At 41.8% G+C, this 21,362-nt stretch overlaps 1 protein-coding gene across 1 annotated transcript in view; it reads right to left on the bottom strand.

Annotated features, from left to right (window-relative positions):
• Positions 1 to 21,362, bottom strand: part of REV3L (REV3 like, DNA directed polymerase zeta catalytic subunit) — a 242,102-nt gene that overhangs the window by 114,072 nt on the left and 106,668 nt on the right. Inside the window, 6 exon segments of the mRNA XM_040350250.1 lie at positions 1,366 to 1,508; positions 4,648 to 4,732; positions 9,930 to 10,034; positions 11,933 to 12,027; positions 13,724 to 13,820; positions 20,550 to 20,710. Of these exon segments, the coding sequence (XP_040206184.1) occupies positions 1,366 to 1,508; positions 4,648 to 4,732; positions 9,930 to 10,034; positions 11,933 to 12,027; positions 13,724 to 13,820; positions 20,550 to 20,710 (686 nt within the window).

A 21,362-nucleotide genomic window follows, 5' to 3' on the forward strand; every position in this document is an offset into this window, starting at 1 on the left:
TCACAGCGGCCCTTTACCACATGATCATCTGTCAGCAAACGACAGCTGGTTATCGGCTGGTTATCGGCATTTCTTTCCTCACGCTCAGTGTGAACAAAGAAGAAAAATAGGATTTTTGTACTCACCGTAAAATCCATTTCTCTGAGTTCATAGATGGACACAGCATCCTTTGACAGTAGGTCTCTCCTAAAGGGAAGCGGATATAACCCTACTGTCAAAGGATGCTGTGTCCGTCTATAAACGGAAGAGAAAGACTAAGAACTGGTAAAGTGCAATAAATATATAATATAAAAAAACGTTATGTGCTGCAACCATGTTTTTCGGGGATTGTTATGTCAGGGTAAGCTAGGGTGTAAGATTCACAGAAAACGATAATTATAATAACCATTTCCAAACCTCTATGACAACACTTACAGGCCAATTCCAGTCAATGACCCCGCCCCCCCCCCCCCCTCCAAAGTCTTCACCCATTCCCATATGCATTTACAATTATTTGTGTGTGTGTGTACCTTTTATCTGATTTTTTTTGACAAGTGACAAAAAGCATAGGGTCCCCTGTCTTCTTCAGTGGTGGACGTGGGTCATCGGTAATGCATAAAGATATGCTGCTGTAATAAAGTTTGAATTGTTCTCTGCATTGTGACCTCGAGGTCACATAATGACACCCAAGATGGGCATGTCAATAACAAAGGGTACTGAAGACTGAGCAGTACTGGATCATAAAGCAGTGAGTCTTTAGTTTTAAGTATTGCAGCAAAACCTGTGTCTTTTTACCAGTGTTTTGTGTATTTTAATATAAACATCTTCTGGAGAGTACCTTAAAGTGGAGTTCCACCTGGGAATTCTTTTTTTTAAGTCAGCAGCTACAAATACTGTAGCTGCTGACATTAAATATATGGACACTTACCTGTCCAGGGAGCCTGTGATGTCGGCGCCCAAAGCCGATCTTCGGATTACCTCATGGGTGCTGCCGCTGGCATTCCTGGTAAGGGAACCAGGCAGTGAAGACTTTACCTACTGCGCATGCTCGTGTCATGCTGCGCGTTCCGAATGGTCCCTGCTGTTTTCTGGGACCTGTTTCTCCCCCAGAAGACAGCGAGGGGGGGGGGAGGAAAAGAGGCCGGACACAGCGGAGTGCGCCGTAAAATGAGTGGCGCTCTTTCGCCAGAAGTGGGTGCAAATACCTGGATTTGACAGGTATCTTCTCCCCTCCCCCCAATGAAAAGGTGCCAAATGTGACACCGGGGGGGGGGGGGGGGGGGGAGACCCGAACAGCGGAAGTTCCATTTCTGGATGGAACTCCGCTTTAAACAGCCACCAATAATATCAAAAGTTACAGGAAAGACTTGTGAAAAGTTAACTTACTTTCCCGCTGGTCCCTGTGCACCTCTACCATATTAGCTGGAGTACAAGAAATGGCCTCTGCTGTCTCCAACTGTGAATGTAATGTCAGTTCCACAGAGAACTCATCAGACAGGCTGCTGTAGTTCATAGAGTTAGAGAGGGACCTGTTTAACAAGACATACAGTGATCTTAAAAACATAAAATAGAACCGTGTATATTATACATAATACACTGCTAATGTGGCACACATTGTATAAACACACACTGTATCAACTATATTTATCTATCTATAGGATCTAGAAACAGACACTGAAATTGGTAGTACTATATACAAGTGATTTTCATCATGAGGCTTATGTTGCAGAAAATAAGTGTAGATTAAAATGTGTGCAACCATCTCCATAAACTATAAACAACTACAAACCCTTTACATTATTGAAGACTGGATTCACACTTATGTTTTATTGTAGTGTGCTGTATATATGGGCTGGGTTCATTCTGACTAACACCCTGACACACACACATACATACAGCAAGAAAGAACACACCTGCACTATAGCACAAAACGATGCACAGCTCTAACTGCTCTATGTTTATGGTGCACTGGGTGGCCAAAAAATGTGCAGGTGAATGATTTTGCACATCAAGGCTCGTTGACAACCCATTTAAGGTTAACACATGTAAAAGGTGAATTGGCACCAAGTTAAAGAATAAGTTAACCTTTAAGAACAGGTTACATGTTCTACCCATTTTTAGGGTGGAACATGTAACATGTCCTCACTGCTGCAGCCACTGCCCACAGATCGTTCTCCCTGTGGCAGAAGTACGTGGAGAAGTTCCCCGTATTAGCTGTCACTTTTTAAAAACGATGCTCTGTGTTTGAATGAACTATATGCCCTGACATCCTTTGTGGCTGTTGGCTTGTAGTTTTAAATAAACTACCACGATGCTTGATAAATAAACTACCGTATAAATTAATGGATTCTCCCTGTCAGAATGTATCGGCTTCTTTGTACGAAGTACAAGCAAGCAGATACACAGACAGATCTGCAGGAGACCTGTATGGCATCAGCGATCTACTGATTGCTGGTGAAATGCCTTACTGGCTCCTGCAACAGAATAAAAAAAAGAAATGCAAATGTTTTAAACCTGCAAAAAAACAAAACAAAAAAAGTGAACTTAACCCTTGAGCCGAATTAATTTTGAATCCTAACACTTAACCCTTAAAATTAACCTTTTAGCAGTTGACCTCAACTCAAACAATTGTAACTTAAAATAAGCCATTAACAGTAGTCTTTCCCTTAATGGACACTAACCAATCAGAACATATAGTCCCTCACAGTACCTGCAAAACCTTGACCCTGATAACAAAATGATTTAACCACTAGGGGTCCGCACTATAGTAGAATGACGGCTACAGCGCGGACCTGAAAAGCCAAGTGGACGTCAATTGACGTCCGCCCCTTTGCGCGTTCCCCGCGCGCACTCCAGAGCGCGCAGCGGGGAACTTCTGTGCTGGCCGTGTCCCTTGGACACAGCCAATTACAGATCGCCGCGAACGGCCAATCAGAGTGGCCGTTTGCTAGGCGATCTGTGCGGCCAATATGAGATCATCTCTCATTGCCGTTTTACACAGAGACAGCGGTGCTGTCTCTGGAGAGGAGACCGATCTGTGTCCCTTTGTACATAGGGACACAGATCGGTCACCCCCCCCAGTCACCCCCCCTCCACCTACAGTTAGAACACTATATAGGACACACATTTAACCCCTTCCTCACCCCCTAGTGTTAACCCCTTCAATGCCAGTCACATTAATACTATAATTAGTGCATATTTATAGCACTGATCGCAGTATAAATGTGAATGGCGCCAAAAATGTGTCAAAAGTGTCCGATGTGTCCGCCATAACGTCGCAGTCCCAATAAAAATTGCAGATCGCCGCCATTTCTAGTAAAAAAAAAATAATAATAAAAAATAATAATTCTGTCCCCTATTTTGTAGGCGCTATAACTTTTGCGCAAACCAGTCGCTTATTTTTTTTTTTTTACCAAAAATATGTAGAAGAATACGTATCGGCCTAAACTGAGAAAAAAATAGTTTTTTTGTTTTTTTTTATTGGGATATTTATTATAGCAACAAGTAAAAAATATTGTATTTTTTTCAAAATTGTCGATCTTTTTTGTTTATAGCGCAAAAAATTAAAACCGCACAGGCGATCAAATACCACCAAAAGAAAGCTCTACTTGTGGGGAAAAAAGGAAGTAAATTTTGTTTGGTAGCCACGTCGCACGACCGCGCAATTGTTAGTTAAAGCGACGCAGTGCCAAAAGCTGAAATTTCACCTGGGCAGGAGGGGGGGGGGGGTATATGTGCCCAGTAAGCAAGTGGTTAAAAACAGAAGAAGGTTCCTCTTGGTGCGCTAAGGCTCAATCTGCACAGGCAACTAGCGTTGGTGGAAATTACAGCAGCGGGAATCTGCCGATTCTTGCAGCAGTTTCTACCACCTGTGAGCAGCTAGCTGCAGCCGCTGACAGGCTGACCAATGACAGGTCAGCAGTAGCAACAGCTATATCTATGGCTTCCACCCAAGCCAGTGACTACCTGCAGCGATTGCTGCTGTGCGCACACAAAACGTGCAGATTTGTGCCACTGTCATTCTCACCATCACAAATGCAGCCTAAAGAGACCTAAAATGCACCATGTAGGGGGGACTGCAAACAGACTGCTCCACTGTCCAAACATGGCTACTAGAAATGTAACTGGCCCAAGTTCCAAAATATTGCTGGATCGGAAGGTAAACACAGGTCAGATGCTGACCTGTAACACTAGTAAGGCTGGGTTCACACTACGGTTTTCCCGTCCGTCAGCCGCATACGATTTCAGTATCGAAAACGTACGGGCCCGGACGGGAAAACGTATAGATAGAGAATGCTTTGCAAATCGTATGCACCCCGTGTTCAACCACGGTTTTGCGGTCGTTTTTAAAACAGTATGGCAACCGCATACGTTTTCCTTTAACATTAATGTCAATGGAAAACGTACATATGTGCGGTTCCATACGTTCCCGTCCGTTTCAGCCGCATACGTTTTTTCATATAAATCGTATGCGGCTGACGGACGGGAAAACCGTAGTGTGAACCCAGCCTAACTTGGTTTAAGTAGCTGCTAGAATGTCACTTCAGACAACACACCAGAATTTTTTTTTTATTGATTATGAAATGGTGATTAAACACAAGAGAACAAGGTCCTCCCAAACTTGAAAGGATTTAGTTCCACCGCTTTGCCTGTGGAGGTCATACTTACACTGAGAAGTCATTTTGTTTAAGGATTTCCTTTAGTCTCTTCTGAAACATTCTTTCACTTTCTGTCATAGCCAAAAACCCACGATCTTTAGACAAAAAGCAGATCAAAATTACTCAGCACCAATAAAACCACTGTACACATACATCTACATGTTGGTGAATATACAGTGAGTATAGAAAAGAATCACCCCCCTTTAAAATAATCACATGCTGTTGCTTTGAAAAGCCTGAAATGAAGACAGACACAGTTTTTGTTTTATCCAGCTGTATTTACTAGTGCAACCTATACCATCAACCTACAGTTGGGTTCATACATTATATATTTGGACACAGGCACAATTTTTTTCCCCGGGTATTTACCAAAACATATTCAAGCTATAGTTATATAATGGATATGCACACTCCGGTTTAATTTGAGGGTATTTACATCCAAATCAGAGGAAGGGTTTAGGAATTAAAGCTCTTAAGATTAGGCACTCACCCCCCCCCCCTTTTCAAGGGACCAAAAGTAATTAGACAATTTAATCAAAGGCTGTTTCATGACCAGGTGTGAGCTACTCCTTCGTTATTTCTTCAACAATTAAGCAAGTTAAATGTCTGGAGTGGATTCCAAGTGTAGTATTTGCATTTGAAATCTATTATTGTGAACCTACATCATGCGTTCAAAGGAGCTGTCCATGCAAGTGAAACAGGCCATTATAAGGCTTCAAAAACAAATCCACCAGAGAGATGGCAGCAACATTAGGAGTGGCCAAATCAACAGTTTGATACATTCTGAGGAAAGAAGAACGCACTGGTTAGCGCAGCAACATAAAAAGGCCTGGACGTCCACAGAAGAAAACAGTGGTGGATGATCAGATGATCCTCTCTATTGTAAAGATGAACCCATTCACAAAATCCAGACAAGTGAAGAACACTCTCCAGGAGGTGGGCGTATCATTGTCAAAGTCTACAATCAAGAGAAGACTTCACGAGAGCAAATACAGAGGGCTCAACACAAGATGCAAACCATTCATAAGCCTAAAGAATAGAAAAGCCAGATTAGACTTTGCCAAAAAACATCTTAAAAAGCCAGACCAGTTCTGGAAAAGCATTCTTTGGACAGATGAAACGAAGATTAATCCGTACCAGAAGGACAGGTAGAAAAAAAAAAAAGTGTGGAGAAGGATTGGAACAGCTCATGATCCAAAGCACACAACGTCCTCTGCAAAACATTGTGGAGGCAGTGTGATGTGGGCATGCATGGCTTCCAGTGGCACTGGGTCATTGGTGTATATTAATGAGGTGACAGAAGACAGAATCAGCCAGATAAATTCTACAGTGTTTAGAGAGAGATATACTGTCAGTCCAGATTCAGCCAAATGCAACAAAATTGATTGGATGGCTTTTGACGGAAAATAAGTGGAATATTCTGCAATGGCCGAGTCAATCACCTGATCTCAACCCAATTGAGCATGCATTTCACTAAAGGCAGAAAGACCCACAAACAAAGAACTACTGAAGACAGCTGTGGTTAGAGCCTGGCAAAGGCATCCAAGAGGAGAAAACAGTGTCTGGTAATGTCCATGGGTTCCAGACTTCAGGCAGTCATTGCCAGTAAAGGATTCTCAACAAAATATTAAAAATGAACATTTATGATTATATTCATTTGATCAATGACATTTAAACCCCTGAAAATGGGGGGGGGGGGGGGGACTTTGTATAAAAACGGTTGCAGTTCCCAATATTTGTACTTGATCTTTATGTTTTACCCCTTGAATGAAAAGCTGAAAGTCAGCACTTCAAATTCATTTGGATTGTTTTGTTTTAATTTTATTCTGGTGGCACACAGAGCCAAAAGTATGAAAATTGTGCCCGTGTCCAAATATATATGGACCTAACCAAGTAAATGATAGATTACCAACATGTCAGAATTCAAACACAGAATCACCGAGTTGGAAACAGGATCACCCCTCTGCCCTGGTTCACATTGATGCTACTTTGAAATCGCACTATTTCACTTGAAGTAGTGCGATTTCACAGTAGCAAGGTCAGTGCGATTTCAGCTGCTACTTGATAGACATCTGTGTGGCCTCATGCACAGATGTCTATGGAAATCGCACCTGAAATCGGCAAAAGTAGTGCAGGAACAACTTTTGCAAATCGGTGCGGCACCACAAAATCGGTGTCGCACCAATTGGAACAGTGCCTTTGCCTGCAATAGGCTGCGACTTGCCATGCGATTTGATCTCTCAAATCGCATGACAAATTGCTCCAATGTGAACCTAGGCTCTATGTCAGTAATTTGTTGAACCATCTTTTGCTTTAATTACAGCCTTTTGTCTGTTGGGATATGTCTACTAATTTTGCACAGCCAGACCTTGCAATATTTGCAACAGACTAAAGGCTGTAAATAAAGCAAAAGGCGGTTCAGCATAATACTGACACAGGGAGGGGTGATCTTTTTTGCAACTCAGTGATTCTGTTTTGGAATTTATTTATTTTTGCTGACATTTACATGTTATATCTTTCACTTGGGATGTTATAAAGTTGCACTAGTAAATATAGCTGGATAAAACAAAAACTGCGTCAGTCTTAATTTCAGGCTGCAAAGCAACAAAAATTGATTATTTTAACTGCTTGCCGACCAGCCGCCGCTGTAATACGGTGGAAGTACGGCACGACTGAGTAATATCACGTAGGTATACGTCATCCGGCGAATCAGCCAATAGGGGCGCGTGCATACAGCTCACGGTCCTGTCAGGGGAAGAAATGCATGATCGTCTGTTCATACAATGTATGAACAGCGATCAGTCATTTCCCCAAGTCAGTCCCATCCCCCCCTTCAGTTAGAACACACACAGGGAACATAATTACCCCTTCATCGCCCCCTAGTGTTAACCCCTTCCCTGCCAGTGGCATTTTTATAGTAATCAATGCATTTTTATAGCACTGATCGCTATTAAAATGCCAATGGTCCCAAAAATATGTCAAAGGTGTTCGAAGTGTCCGCCATAAGGTCGCAGCACCGATAAAAATCGCTGATCGCCGCTATTACTAGTAAAAAAATATAATTTTTTTCCAAAATTGTCGCTCTATTTTTGTTTTTAGCGCAAAATATAAAAACCAAAATATAAAAATCAAATATCACCAAAAGAAAGCTCTATTTGTGGGGAAAAAAAGGACGCCAATTTTGTTTGGGAGCCACGTCGCACGACCGCACAATGGTCAGTTATAGCGACGCAGTGCCGAATCGCAAAAACTGGCCCGGTCATTGACCAGCAAAATGGTCCGGGCTGAAGTGGTTAACCACTTGCTAACCAGCCGTCGCAGTTATACTGCAGGTGGTTTGCTCGGCTTCACAAACCGCCATAGGTGTACATCGGGCTCGTACATCCGGTGGCACGCACGCTCCCACTGACCAGCTGGGGAGCCAGTCAGCGGGTCTGGTGCACTCTGTCTGCCGTCCACCCGCAATCATTCCGCATAGTGACAGAACTGGGACCTGCCTGTGTAAACAGGGCACATCTCTGTTCTGTCATGGGAGATCACACAGATCCGGTCTTTCTGCTATGCAGGAAGATGGATCTGTGTGTTGTCCCATACAGTTAAAACACACAGTGACGGAACCCAGTTAAGCCTTCGAACACCCCTGATGTTAACCCCCTTCCCTGCCAGTGTCATTAGTACAAGAGCATATTTTTAGCACCGATTACTGTAGTAATGTCACTGGTTCCCAAAAATGTGTAAAAAATGTCTGTTAGGCGTTCAAACTGTCCCCCGCAATGTCGTAGTCCCGTAAAAAATGACTAATCGCCGCCATTACTAGTAAAAAAAAATTAATAATAAAAATGCCATAAATCTGTCCCCTATTTTATAGAAGTGGTAACTATATATACGCGCAATATGATTTCTTTTTACCAAATATTTGTATTTTTTCAGAATTGTAGCTCTTTGTTTATAGTGCAACAAAGAAAAAACGCAGAGGTGATCAAATAACACCGAAAGAAAGCTATTAGTGGGGGGAATAGGACATCAATTATATTTGGGTACAGCGTCACACGACCATGCAATTGTCAGTTAAAGCGACCCCCAGAAGGGGGTAAATTCTTCTGGGGCTGAAGTGGTTAAAAAAAAGAAGAAAAGAAAAGCGAAGGGGTGAAGCAGGACTGATCATTGTTAACTGAAGGTTAAATAGGGATAAATATTTTAATTTTATTTTTAAATTGTTTTACTTGTAAGGGTTCTCAAACTAATGTCCGATATGGCTCAAAAAGGTCCACTCTGTCAGAATACAATAAATAGCGCTGCAGGGAAGATCACTGTACCTCACATCGTTTGTGTTGATGCAGGGATCTATCAGTTTTTTTCATTCAACCCGCTGGTGTACCCAGTTTAAAGTGGTTGTAAAGGCAGAAGGTTTTTTTTTTTTCCTAATGCATTCTAGGCATTAAAGATAAAAAGCCTTCTGTGTGCAGCAGTCCCCCTCAGCCCCCGTAATATTTACCCAAGCCCTTTCTCTATCCAGCAATGTGCACAAGTGCATCGGCCGTCAGGGTCTCTCCCTCCTGATTGGCTGAGACACAGCAGCAGCACCATTGGCTTTGGCTGCTGTCAGAGTCAGTTAGCCAATCAGGAGGGAGAGGGGATGGGGCCGAACCGCGGCTCTGTGTCTGAATGGACACATGGAGCTGCAAATCGGCTTGGGTGCCCCCATAGCAAGCTGCTTGTGGGGGAACTCGACAGGAGGGAGGGTCCAGGAGCACTGAAGAGGAACCCGAAAAGTGGAGGACCCGAGAAGAGGAGGATCTGGGCTGCTCTGTGCAAAACCATTGCAAATAAGTACAATATGTTTATTATTTTTAAAGAAAAAGACTTAAGTATCACTTTACGTCAGCAAAAGGCATCTTTTGTGATTCTTTCAGGAAAGGTTCCATTCAAAGATAAAATAAAATAGGATAACTATGGAGGCTGCCATTGCTGGACTTCTTTTAAAAAAACTAGTTGCCTGGCTTTGCCATTAGTTCCAGGTTAGAGACTCAGAAAGCACTCAAGCAAAAGCTTTAACATGACAGCAAAGGAACCAACAGTCTTAAGAGAGGTTAACAATGGCAACGCTCATATTCTTCTCATGATAGAATCACTTTAATTTGACTAACTGGTTGGCCCTCTGTTGGGACCTACCAGAAGAAAAAAACATTTAAGTGAAGCTCTATTTGAGTGAAAATACATTATTCGTTGGCTTTTATGGCTGCATATAAAAAAACAAAGACCAATATTTATACCCCTATTAGCAAAGGTTACCTTGTGATTCCGGTGCACCGATTTGCGAAGACTGTTTCTTCTCTCTACGACGCTGTTTCTCATCTTCCCATATTGCTTGCAAACCAGGATTTTTCCCTATCTGAGCTAAAGGTAAAAAAAACAATCCAAAACATTTGTTAAGCACCATGTTTTATCATCAACTCACAGGTGAACCCCTTTATAGAATCTGTAATAGAATATACCCTAGTTCCATTATTATGTTATGGGGAAAGTAATTTCTTCACATATTCAGTTGTGTTAACTTCTATGGATTGATAGGAAAGATAATCTAGAGGACAGGACCATTATGCTTACAAATTTTGATGTTTTAAGGCTTACTCTGATTTGCCAAGGCGAAGCTCCTGACTAAGGATGAGCTCCGGCGTGTTCGCATAGAACACGTGCAGAGCCCGCCAGGAAGTCGGCACCCGCGCTGCGCTAATCACAGCCAGGGAGACATTTCCCGATCTCTGCAGCCGAGCATCGGGAAATGTCTCCCTGGCTGTGATTAGCGCAGCGCGGGTGTCGACTTCCTGGCGGGCTCTGCACGTGTTCTATGCGAACACGCCGGAGCTCATCCTTACTCCTGACAATATCCACCCACCTCTACACTTTAACCCTCTAGAGGGAGCCCTGCAATTCATTTACAAAAACACAAGGCTTTTCCAAATGGTGGAGAAGTATTTAGACCGACTCAATTTAGATCCAGCAGCAGACAGGAAGTCGCTTCTTACTCTTTGTAGATGATGCTACTGCTAGTACAGCACACCCAACATCTACATCACTTAATAATGGAAAAATAGTTTGGATAAATTTGGCATAAAAAAAACGATATAAGTCAATGTAAACCTGAAACTGTACTTAAAGATCAGATAGAGCATCACAATACAGTATTGGTCTACGACAGTGAAATTGCACTAAATTCATGAATAAGGAATGCATGAACTACTTCTCAAATCACACTACTTGAAATCATGCCTATTAAGACACTGCCATAGAAACACATTAGTTATGCAACTTCAGGTGAGACATGCAATTTACAAATCGCACCAGAAGTCACACTGGTGTGACTGGGGGCTAAAACAAGATGCTGAATATACATGGGTGATGTATACAGAATGCCAACAATCTCACAAAAAGTAGCATGGAATTAATAGAAATGGGGTCTCCAAACTTTTTAAACCATGGTCCAGTTTACTGTCCTTCAAACGTTAGGGAGGCTTGGACTATGGGCAGTGGGAGTAGAAAATCCCCCGACATCAGTGGGAGTAAACAATGCCATAGGCTTGGTGGTCAGTGGGAGTAAATAAATTACATCATTGTTGTCAGTGGGAGGAATAGTGCCCCATAATTGGTGAGAATTAGTTCCCCATCTCTGGTATCAGTGGGAGGAATAGTACCCCATTGTTGGGGTCAGTGGGAGAAATAGTGGCCCACCGGCTGGATAAAGGCAAGCAAAAGGCCACATCCAGCCCGCAGGCCACAGTTTAGAGACCCCTGGAAAAGAAAAGACACATTCATAACAAAGGTTTGAAGATAAAAACAGTAATTAAAATTACTTTGCACTTAAAAGCCTTAAAAAACGCCAAGTTTGGCGGTTTTGAATGCTGTAATTGTTTTTAAATTTGGCGCCTTCAAGTCTTCAGTAAACCGGAAGTGATATCAGTGCTCCCGTTGTACTAGATCCGAGACCTGATCGAAGCAGATTCCAGCATTGTTCGGTTCTCCGTCCCCACCCGCTGCTTGGTATAACAGCCGAGCGGCTGCTTAGCCCCAATCAGTTGTCATCACAAGAAAGCAGACTGCCGGCTTTAAAAAACGGTGGCGGGGTGATGTGTGCAGTTGCATGCATCACCCCCCGGTACAACACCTTCAAGCCAAGGGCTGCATATTTGCGTTACGTCAGCGTGAAGGGGTTAATAAATAACAGTCCAAACAGTAGAAACATTTCTAACTAAAGACGAAAATGACAGATTTATTGATAAATTAGATGGAACACATACCCTCAATTTCCTGACGATTCAGTATATCAGCAGCTACAGCATCAACTTCTAACTCACATGTGCTCTGTGGTTCTACTCCCTCCAGTAGTAAAGAGCTGTAAAACATGTACACAGTGATTTACACAAGTCCATCAGGGTCAGAGATATTGTTTTGATTTATTTTCGTACAATTTTATTTCCAAACTATTATTTCCAACTGTTCTTGATCAGTTAACAATTCCCAAGGACACTAACAAAGCAGCAGCTATTACTTTACATAAAAACAAGGCAAACTTTTCTGCTTTTATATATTTTTCAAACCTCCCAAGAGAATTGTGGTCATATGCTTTGGTTGCTGGTATGCAAAACTGCAATACAAACAAAAATGTATCAACAGAGAAAAGAGCTTTACATTAGTTCTCCACAATGGAGTGACCTAGAAATGTCATGGTCACGCAGAATTCCTCTTCGATTTTTTCCAATGTATAATAATACAAGGCTAACCTTCTGATACCATATATAACTGGATCTACTTTATGAAAAGGTGTTCATTTTAAATACATTTCATTGAATATCATATAATCCCTCAATTTTCTCTCAGTATACTACAGTCTTTCTGATGTGCGATAATCCTTTTGAATACAACATCTGGGAGCCATAACCATATGGCTAGGTTATCTTAAAACCATCAGAATCCCAGTATCATTACTGTATAGGTATGGCTTTAAAGTATATTTAAATTCAAAAACGAAAATGTCATTTATTTTAGGTTAAAAGTCCTTAGATGTTTTGTATTTTTTTTTGTTTGTTTTTTTGTAAAAGTGCAACAGTTAGAGCCCATTCACACAGGGGCAACACGACTTCTAGCACGACTTTGGGAGGCAACTTGGACACGACTTGAGTGTGAATCATCAGGCAACTTACACGGCAACTTCAAGTTGCCTCCAGGACAGGAGGCTTTCCAGTGGCCAATCAAACAACAATCAGCTCTGTGGGAGGGAGGGGTTTGCCTGAGAAATGTATGTTCTCTTCCTGTATTGTTGCTTCAGTCAAGACAGTGATCAGACTTCTGAGGCGACTTCCATTGAAATCAATGGGTACAAGTTGCCTAGAAGTCACCTTGAAGTAGTACAGGAACCTTTTCTGAAGTCGGAGCGACTTCAGTAGTGTACATTAAGACGGCTCCCATTCACTTCCATTCATTTTCTCGACGGCGCGACTTGGGGCAACTTAAAGTCGGATCCCAGGTCGCCCCAGTGGAGGTCACATTCACTGGTAACTATATACAAGAATAAACCGGTCATATCTAGGCGAGACTGTAAGGTAAAGAGGCATTGGTGGAGTCATATAGTAGATGGTATGCTCCAGAGTACTAGGGAAAGTAAGGTAACCTCAAAAACATACAATTTGCTTTGGCTAGGAGATGGAGGTGAGAAAAATATATTGTCTAAAAGGAGATGTATAGTCAAAGCTATTTTGGCTATACTTCTCCTTAGAGCTGCACGATTCTGGCCAAAAAGAGAATCACAATTTTTTTGCTTAAAATAAAGATCACGATTCTCTCACAGCGTAAAATCTTTTACATTATACAAAAAAAATTTGGCTAACTTTACTGGTTAGTGTTTTTTTTTTTTTTTAATTGATCCCGAGATTGGTAATTGATGCTGCATCCTCAGATTTTTTTGCAAGTTCATACCTTTCTTTTAAGATAAAACTTGTGTTCATTATAATTTGCACACACTGCTTTTACAAAACCGTAGTTAAACGTCACATTTGCAGTAATAAAAATGTGTTATTTTCAGATTTGCAAACCTGGGGATGTCATCTATTTCCCACTGAGCAAAGGTGGCCAAAAGGGAGCTTCCTTGAGTGGGATCTTCATGAACTTTCAAGACTTGTAACCCTTCCCCTAAACCAAAAAAAAAAAGGCAATATCAGATATCAAATACGATGCGTCTTGTTCGGCTCTTTGCAAAAAATGAAATACTGAATTCAATTTTATACATTCACTACAATCTACAGCAAAATACCAATATACAAAACACATGGCACTATAAAAGGTGAACTAAAATAGAACATTTTTAAAGGCTCTCAGCTGTGCATAATCAAAGCTGGAAGTATTAAGAGTCAGATAAAACAGGCATTTAAACATATCAATCTGCTAATCTGTCTAATGAAGGCAGAATCAATTTCTAATTACCCTTAAAGTATAGCAAAGATGTCACAATGTAGAGTATAAGATTTCCTATCATCTGTGCCCAGTCTTGCCACACAGAGTTAATCCAGCTCTAAACAAACCTATTTTATTGTTCAGTGAATAAAAACTGACTTAGAGAAAAACCTTAGTCTGTTCCGCCCCCTTGCTGTGAGTGACATGTTATTTACATATCTCATGCACTATCCTGGAGACAGGCACTATTTTTAATTACCCACACCCACCCATCAGTGAGCAGAGAGGAGCTTGTCATCCGTTGGCTCAGCGGAGATCTGCGGATAGATCTCCCGCTGAGCTGGCGGGAGCAGGCGGACTCCGTATCGACAGAGTCCGCCTCGTGTGAATGGGGCCTTAGTATGCACTACATCAAAAAGAGCAGAGATTTTACACCCGTATTAAACATTGTGTAAATGGGTTAACATGTATCTTTGATGAAGTCACGTGACGACACGCATCAGGAAGTACACACGTGACCGGAAGTGACATAGGAACCTGTCCGTCCGTGTATGCCGTTTTATCCTCGTTTGGTGTTTTAGATTATGAAAGCAGATTTATTTTATTAAACGTTCTAGCCCTTGCTTACTTCACTATGTGAGGCCTCGTACACACGACAGAGTTTCTCGGCAGAATTCACCGAGAAACTCGGTCAAAACCCGGATTCTGCCGAGAAACTCTGTCGTCTGTACAGTTTTGGCTCGATGGAGCCGCCGAGGAACTCGACGAGAAAATAGAGAACATGTTCTCTATTTTCTCGTTGTCCTCGTTCTTCTATGGGAGAAGCCGGCCCGCCGAGCTCCTCGGCGGCTTCATCCCAAAACTCGACGAGGAACTCGACGTGCCAAGCACGTCGAGTTCCTCTGTCGTGTGTACGGGGCCTGAGTCTTTTTCCTTTTTGGCTTTTAGCTTTACATTTAAAGCTACAATACCCATGTATTGAGGTAAGCGCTCTGAGAGCTCATATACCAGGAAGATCTACAGCTGAAACACGGAGATTTATGGATGGAAGCATTTAAAGAGTCCAGTTTTGGACTGTGCACGGTTTTATTTCCATTTTATTTATTTTGGGCACTTTTCACATACAGCATACCTGTTTGGAATATATTTGTTTTGGTATTATTTTGCATTTGCACTTTAACTGTTTGGAGCAGTGTTGTGTGGCACATATTTTGCATCTGCCGTTTACTTCGTGGTCTACACGTCATTTAGGTATTTATTGCTTGTTTTAGCAATTATCACTTATGCGCAGTAGGTGGTTTTGATACTGCGCTCATCATTTTATATAACTTTGATTTTATAGTGATTTGTACACTTGTAGATTGAGCAGCAATTTCACATACTTTTAACCACTTCCTTCCCTAATCTTGATCTCCTGTAAATTGATTTGGTTAGCACAGAAGAATTCTTAAATCAACATGTACCTTGTTCCAAATGGAGGAGTTAGCCTTTATGACAAAACTTTATGCAAGCAACAATATTTCTATTTCGCTTCCAGGCTGTTTACTAGACAATGCATTAGCATCATCACCTCCTACTAAAGCAGCAAAGAGGTGTAAGCAGTAAGGCCTGGTTCACACCTACTGTATGCGATGTTTGGTGCATTTTGCACTAACGCACAACAGTCCATTTAACATAGTTTCCTATGGGACACGTTCTATGCTTTTTTCAGCCGATACGTTTTTGGATGGGGTCAGGGACTTTTTTTTTTTTTAAATGCAAAACAATGTGTTTTTGGTTTAATGGAGACTTTGCAGAAAAGTACATATAGTGCATTTTTAATGCAAAACACAGAAGAAAAAGTGTGCAAAAACGCAAAAAGCACTGAAGAAACAGATCAAAAGCAAACTGCATAGTCGTGAACCACAGGCTTAAGAGCTCCTTTACACCTGCGGTAATCTTTAAAAAGTGACAGGCTGACAGGCATTTGGGAGATGATCTGCCGCTTCTTACATCATTTTTTTTTTGACAGTTGCACAGAGTTGTTTAAATGGGTATACCATGCTGTAACCACAAGCCTAGTGTGTTTGGCTAATGGTTGCAGCCCTGCCCTTTTCATTTGAATGGGTTGCATACTGCCTACCGAATGCAACAGGGGGTATAATTTTTGCTGCAGTAGGTGTACAACGCCATTTGGTCACAAAGTTTTGAAATTTACCCATAGTTTATTTAGAAATATGCCTGGAGTTCAGAGCTCTCACATTCAGGTGGTGACCAATAAAATGTAATTACATTTCCATTCCAGTGGTAGACTAAAAATGGCCATATACTGTTCACTTGGGCTACCTTCACACTGAGGTGTTTTACAAGCGCTTTTGCGCTAAAAAAAATTTAAAAGCACCTGTAAACTGCAACTTCTGCAGCCCCAGTGTAAGTGCTTTCACACTGAAGCAGTGTGCTTGCAGAATGGGAAAAAAGTCCTGCAAGCAGCATCTTTCAGGCGGTAAGGGAGCGCTGTATTTAGCCAATGGCCTGTCCTGCTGAAGCGTCTGCAAAGTGCTTCGGCAGCGGTGGTTTTTGGGTACTTTTAACCCTTTTTTGGCTGCTAGCGGAGGTTAACGGCAGCCCAAAAGCGCCACTAAAACTTAATTTTTTTGCGGCACTTTACCACCAACGTGGCCAGTGCCTCAGTGTGAAAGTGCCCTTAGTGGGTGGTCCTCTAGGCCCCCTCCTGCCAACATCCTTCAATAGATGAAACTGACTGAGCTGGGTGAAAAATTGTCAGCTGAACAGCGGCTGCATCCACTCAGATGCAGCTCCTGTTTGGGTATATTGACAATCAGCAGGGCCAGCTGTCAAAATACAATAGTGGCAACAGGAGATTCATTCATTCATGCAGTATAGTATGGATGGAGGAATCTCAAGCCTAGTACACACGATAGGAAAATCAGATGATAAATTCATCTTTTGGATCGATCGTCCAATAATCTTAATAGTACACAGTTTCAAACGACCGATCACGAGAGTTCATGCAAAACTATCCAAAAGAGACAAACACGAGAAATTTTCTCGTACGATAACAGAGCATACGATTTTCGTTTAATCAGTACAGTAATTGGCCAAAAAAAAATATATATATATAAAAATTGGAAGACCAAGACCATGCTCGGAAGCAAAAGAATGCATTACAATACAACACATTACTTCCGAAGTAGTATTCCTGTCGTACGAGAATTTGCATAACTTATGAAAAATCAAGAGGTTACAGGTGAGATTAGCATAAAAAAAGATAGTCATTTGTCCGATATTCTCATCGTGTGTATGAGCCTTAAAGGGGTTTTAAAGGTTCCTTTTTTATTTTATAAATAGGTTCCTTTAAACTAGTGCATTGTTGGTTCACTTACCTTTTCCTTCGATTTCGCTTCTTAATATTTTTTTTCTTTGTCTGAATTTCTCACTTCCTGTTTCTCCTCAGTAAGCTTTCCACCATCATCCAAGCGGTGGAAAGTCAGCCAAAAAGAGCTTACTGAACAGCTTAGTGAGGAGGAACAGGAAGTGAGAAATTCAGACAAAGAAAACATTTAGAAGGGAAATCGAAGGAAAGGGTAAGTGAACCAACAATGCACAAGCTTAACCAGTTAAGCCCCGGACCAATATGCAGCCTAAAGACCCAAGGTGTTTTTACAGTTCGGGACTGCGTCGCTTTAACAGACAATTGCGCGGTCGTGCGACGTGGCTCCCAAACAAAATTGGCGTCCTTTTTCCCCCCACAAATAGAGCTTTCTTTTGGTGGTATTTGATCACATCTGCGGTTTTTAGTTTTTGCGCTATAAACAAAAATAGAGCGACAATTTTGAAAAAAATGCAATATTTTTTACTTTTTGCTGTAATAAATATCCCCCAAAAACATATATAAAAACATTTTTTTTTCCTCAGTTTAGGCCGATACGTATTCTTCTACCTATTTTTAGTAAAAAAAAATCGCAATAAGCGTTTATCGATTGGTTTGCGCAAAATTTATAGCGTTTACAAAATAGGGGATAGTTTTATTGCATTTTTATAAATTTTTTTTTTTTTACTACTTATGACGGCGATCAGCAATTTTTTTCGTGACTGCGACATTATGGCGGACACTTCGGACAATTTTGACACATTTTTGGGACCATTGTCATTTTCACAGCAAAAAATGCATTTAAATTGCATTCTTTATTGTGAAAATGACAGTTGCAGTTTGGGAGTTAACCACAGGGGGCGCTGTAGGAGTTAGGGTGCACCTAGTATGTGTTTACAACTGTAGGGGGGTGTGGCTGTAGGAATGACGTCATCGATCGTGTCTTCCCTATAAAGGGAATGATGCGATCGATGCGCCGACACAGTGAAGCACGGGGAAGCCGTGTTTACACACGGCTCTCCCCGTTCTTCAGCTCCGGGGAGCGATCGCGACGGAGCGGCTATAAACAAATAGCCGCGCCGTGGTCCCGGATCGCTCCCCGAGCGGACCCGACCTCCGCATGTAGCGGGGGGGGTCCCGATCGGACCCCCCACCCGCTAATAGGCGAGGACGTACATGTACGCCCATGTGCCTGTACGTGCCATATTGTGGACGTATATGTACATGCGGGGGTCGGGAACTGGTTAAAGGGACCTATTTATAAAATAAAAAACAAACCTTCACAACCCTTTTTAGATTTTTCTCGTTCAGCCCACTAATAGCGTATGACCAGTTAAAGCAGTCAATAAAGACAATGCATGCAATCTATCCTTGCTGCTGAAGGAATACCTTACAGAGATATGAGCAAGCAGGCTTTGACTGATTAAGAAGAAAAATTGAGGCAAAATTCCTGCACAGAGCTATAGGATAAAGGATGGATTTAGGCCGGCCACAGATGGAGCGGCATTCCATTGCATTTTCCCAGCGGAGGGAGGGTGGAAGCCGTCCTTGCCAGAACACAGTGATTAGTGGCCAACACAGCCGCTAGCGATAATGGCATGGAAATTCCAGCAGGCAGATCGATCAACTTGGTACATTCAGCCTGCCCATAACATGGTTTGCATCTCAGCTGGTTCCTGCCTATGTCCGGCTTCAGAAAGGGACCTGCACATGAGCCATCACAATTCACTCCACTCAAAACTGTAAATTATAATTCTATTACATAGTACCTAATATTCTATCAATATAGGGATCACTGCACAAAGGAGAGTGCAGGGGCAAAACATGTTTTACATTCTATTGTATTAATACAAAGTATATAGAATTACATTGATAAAATAAATTATACGTCCTCGGCTATATCAGTCCCAAAGAAGCACAGTAACACTAAATGGAGGTCAGCGCTATGGGAAAAATTCTTCTGGATTGTGTCCTTTGGAGAAGTTGACTGAAAGTTTCACAAACAGCTCCATGGAAACAAGAACTGAGAGCAAGCTTAGCATGACTCAGTACTGTTTGACCAGAATGAACGCTAAATCAATTCCAGATGCACTAACTGACAGGCAGCAGCCTGGAGGTGGAGCAGCTGCTACATGACCTCTTATTAATAGATCATGACTTGCCTGCATCCACACAGCATCAGTGATACACAATGCTAGGGAGACCAATTCTTCTAGCTAAAAGGAAAATAGAAGGACCTTGAAAGAAGAATTTGTCTTAATTTTAGAGATTTTGGAAATGTAAGGATTCAATTCTTTAGGTTTATACAAATCCCATGTGAAAGAAAACAAAAGCCATGAAATCAACAGGAATCTCTCAGCCTTCGTACTTTATTTGGTCAGTGTCCATGATCTCAATGATGCACATCAAAAAACATGCAGCTCAGATATAAAACACATATGTCCAAAACATGTCCTTCAAAAGTGTATACAATTCTATAATTAATTAGCATTGACTTTCATTATTTCATTACTTTCATGACACAGTCTGAAAAAAGCACCCAGATTAGATAAAGTGTTACTGAAACCAGGACCCTGCATTCACTATATATGTTCTCCCACAGAACATGGAAATGCAATTATTTTAGTAAATATAAAACGGCTAAATACCTTTTCTCATCAGCAGTATACAGCAGTTTTATGACTTCTATCAGTGTCTGGTTAAAGCTTGTAGGATGAGTTTTCATTCTGCACTGACTGTCCCATCAGGATGTAGGACCCCTGACCCTCTGCCTGGACCAACTTATTAGCCCTGTGTGGATAACATGCACCCTCCCAAGAAAAAAACAAAACTCCCTAGCAATAAATACACACCAAATTGAGCATGTGGCTCTATATTATCATGAAATATATTGGGGACAGTGAGAGGATCAGAGGAGACAGGATCAAACAGCCTTTTTACACAATGCAGATGATTAACCCTTTAGGTTCCACGGTAAGCTTTACTGCATATACAGACAGACTGATTTTACTGTTGTGGGTTTAGTAACATTTTAAATTTAGCCATGCCAACAATGAAACTATAAAAAGACAAAAGCATCCTGCTCAAAAAAACGTTACCTTTTCTCCGAGCCCGTCTGAACTTCACAGCAGCGAGATTTATCAGGTTCATCCCATATAAATTATAGTCTATGAAGAGCTGTAGAAGGTAGGGGACATGGGCCTCATGAGGCTGGTAACATTTATTCATTACAGCGCCACCTTGCAGCAGTTCACTCACTCTGGTTAAGAAGAAACAAGATGCACATTAGGATTACAAAATGTTTAAATGTGAAAAGAATTTCGCTTTTGCATGTACTATAGCAAAGTAATTGGAGAATTTGTAGTGCAATTAGGGCCCCAGATTCCTTCTTACTGTTCCCCAACATGCAGGACATCTCTAGAAATAATCTACACTTGTGCTGGAATTTTGGTTTCAATGCTTTGGAGCCCCGTGAAAGCAATGTCAACATGGACATGGAAGAATCTTGGTTCCTTCTCCCGGAACAGAGTTTATTTTTAATAAACAATAACAAACCGTTCGGGTCCGCCTGTCAGTTTGTTCGGTGGACCTGAATGGGCGCTCCATGCTTGTCTATGAAGCTTGGGATGTCAGTGGTGACCATGTTCGCTGACATCCGATCCGCTAAAGTCAGATAGATGGCGATACGTCGCCATCAGTCCTGGCGGATCGTGTGAGATCTGATGAAAATGGACATGCTGTCAGTTTGTCAGATCTCTCCATAGACAAGCAGTGGCGCTCGACAAGCCCCTCCCCGCTCAGTGAGCAGAGAGGGACCTGTCATCTGCCGGCTCAGCGGAGATCAACTGAGAAATCTCCGCTGAGCTGGCGAACGCCGCTGATAGATCCATGGATCTAAGGCATACAGTGGG

The sequence above is a fragment of the Rana temporaria genome, chromosome 4, assembly GCF_905171775.1.
Source record: "Rana temporaria chromosome 4, aRanTem1.1, whole genome shotgun sequence".
Lineage (NCBI taxonomy): Eukaryota > Metazoa > Chordata > Amphibia > Anura > Ranidae > Rana > Rana temporaria.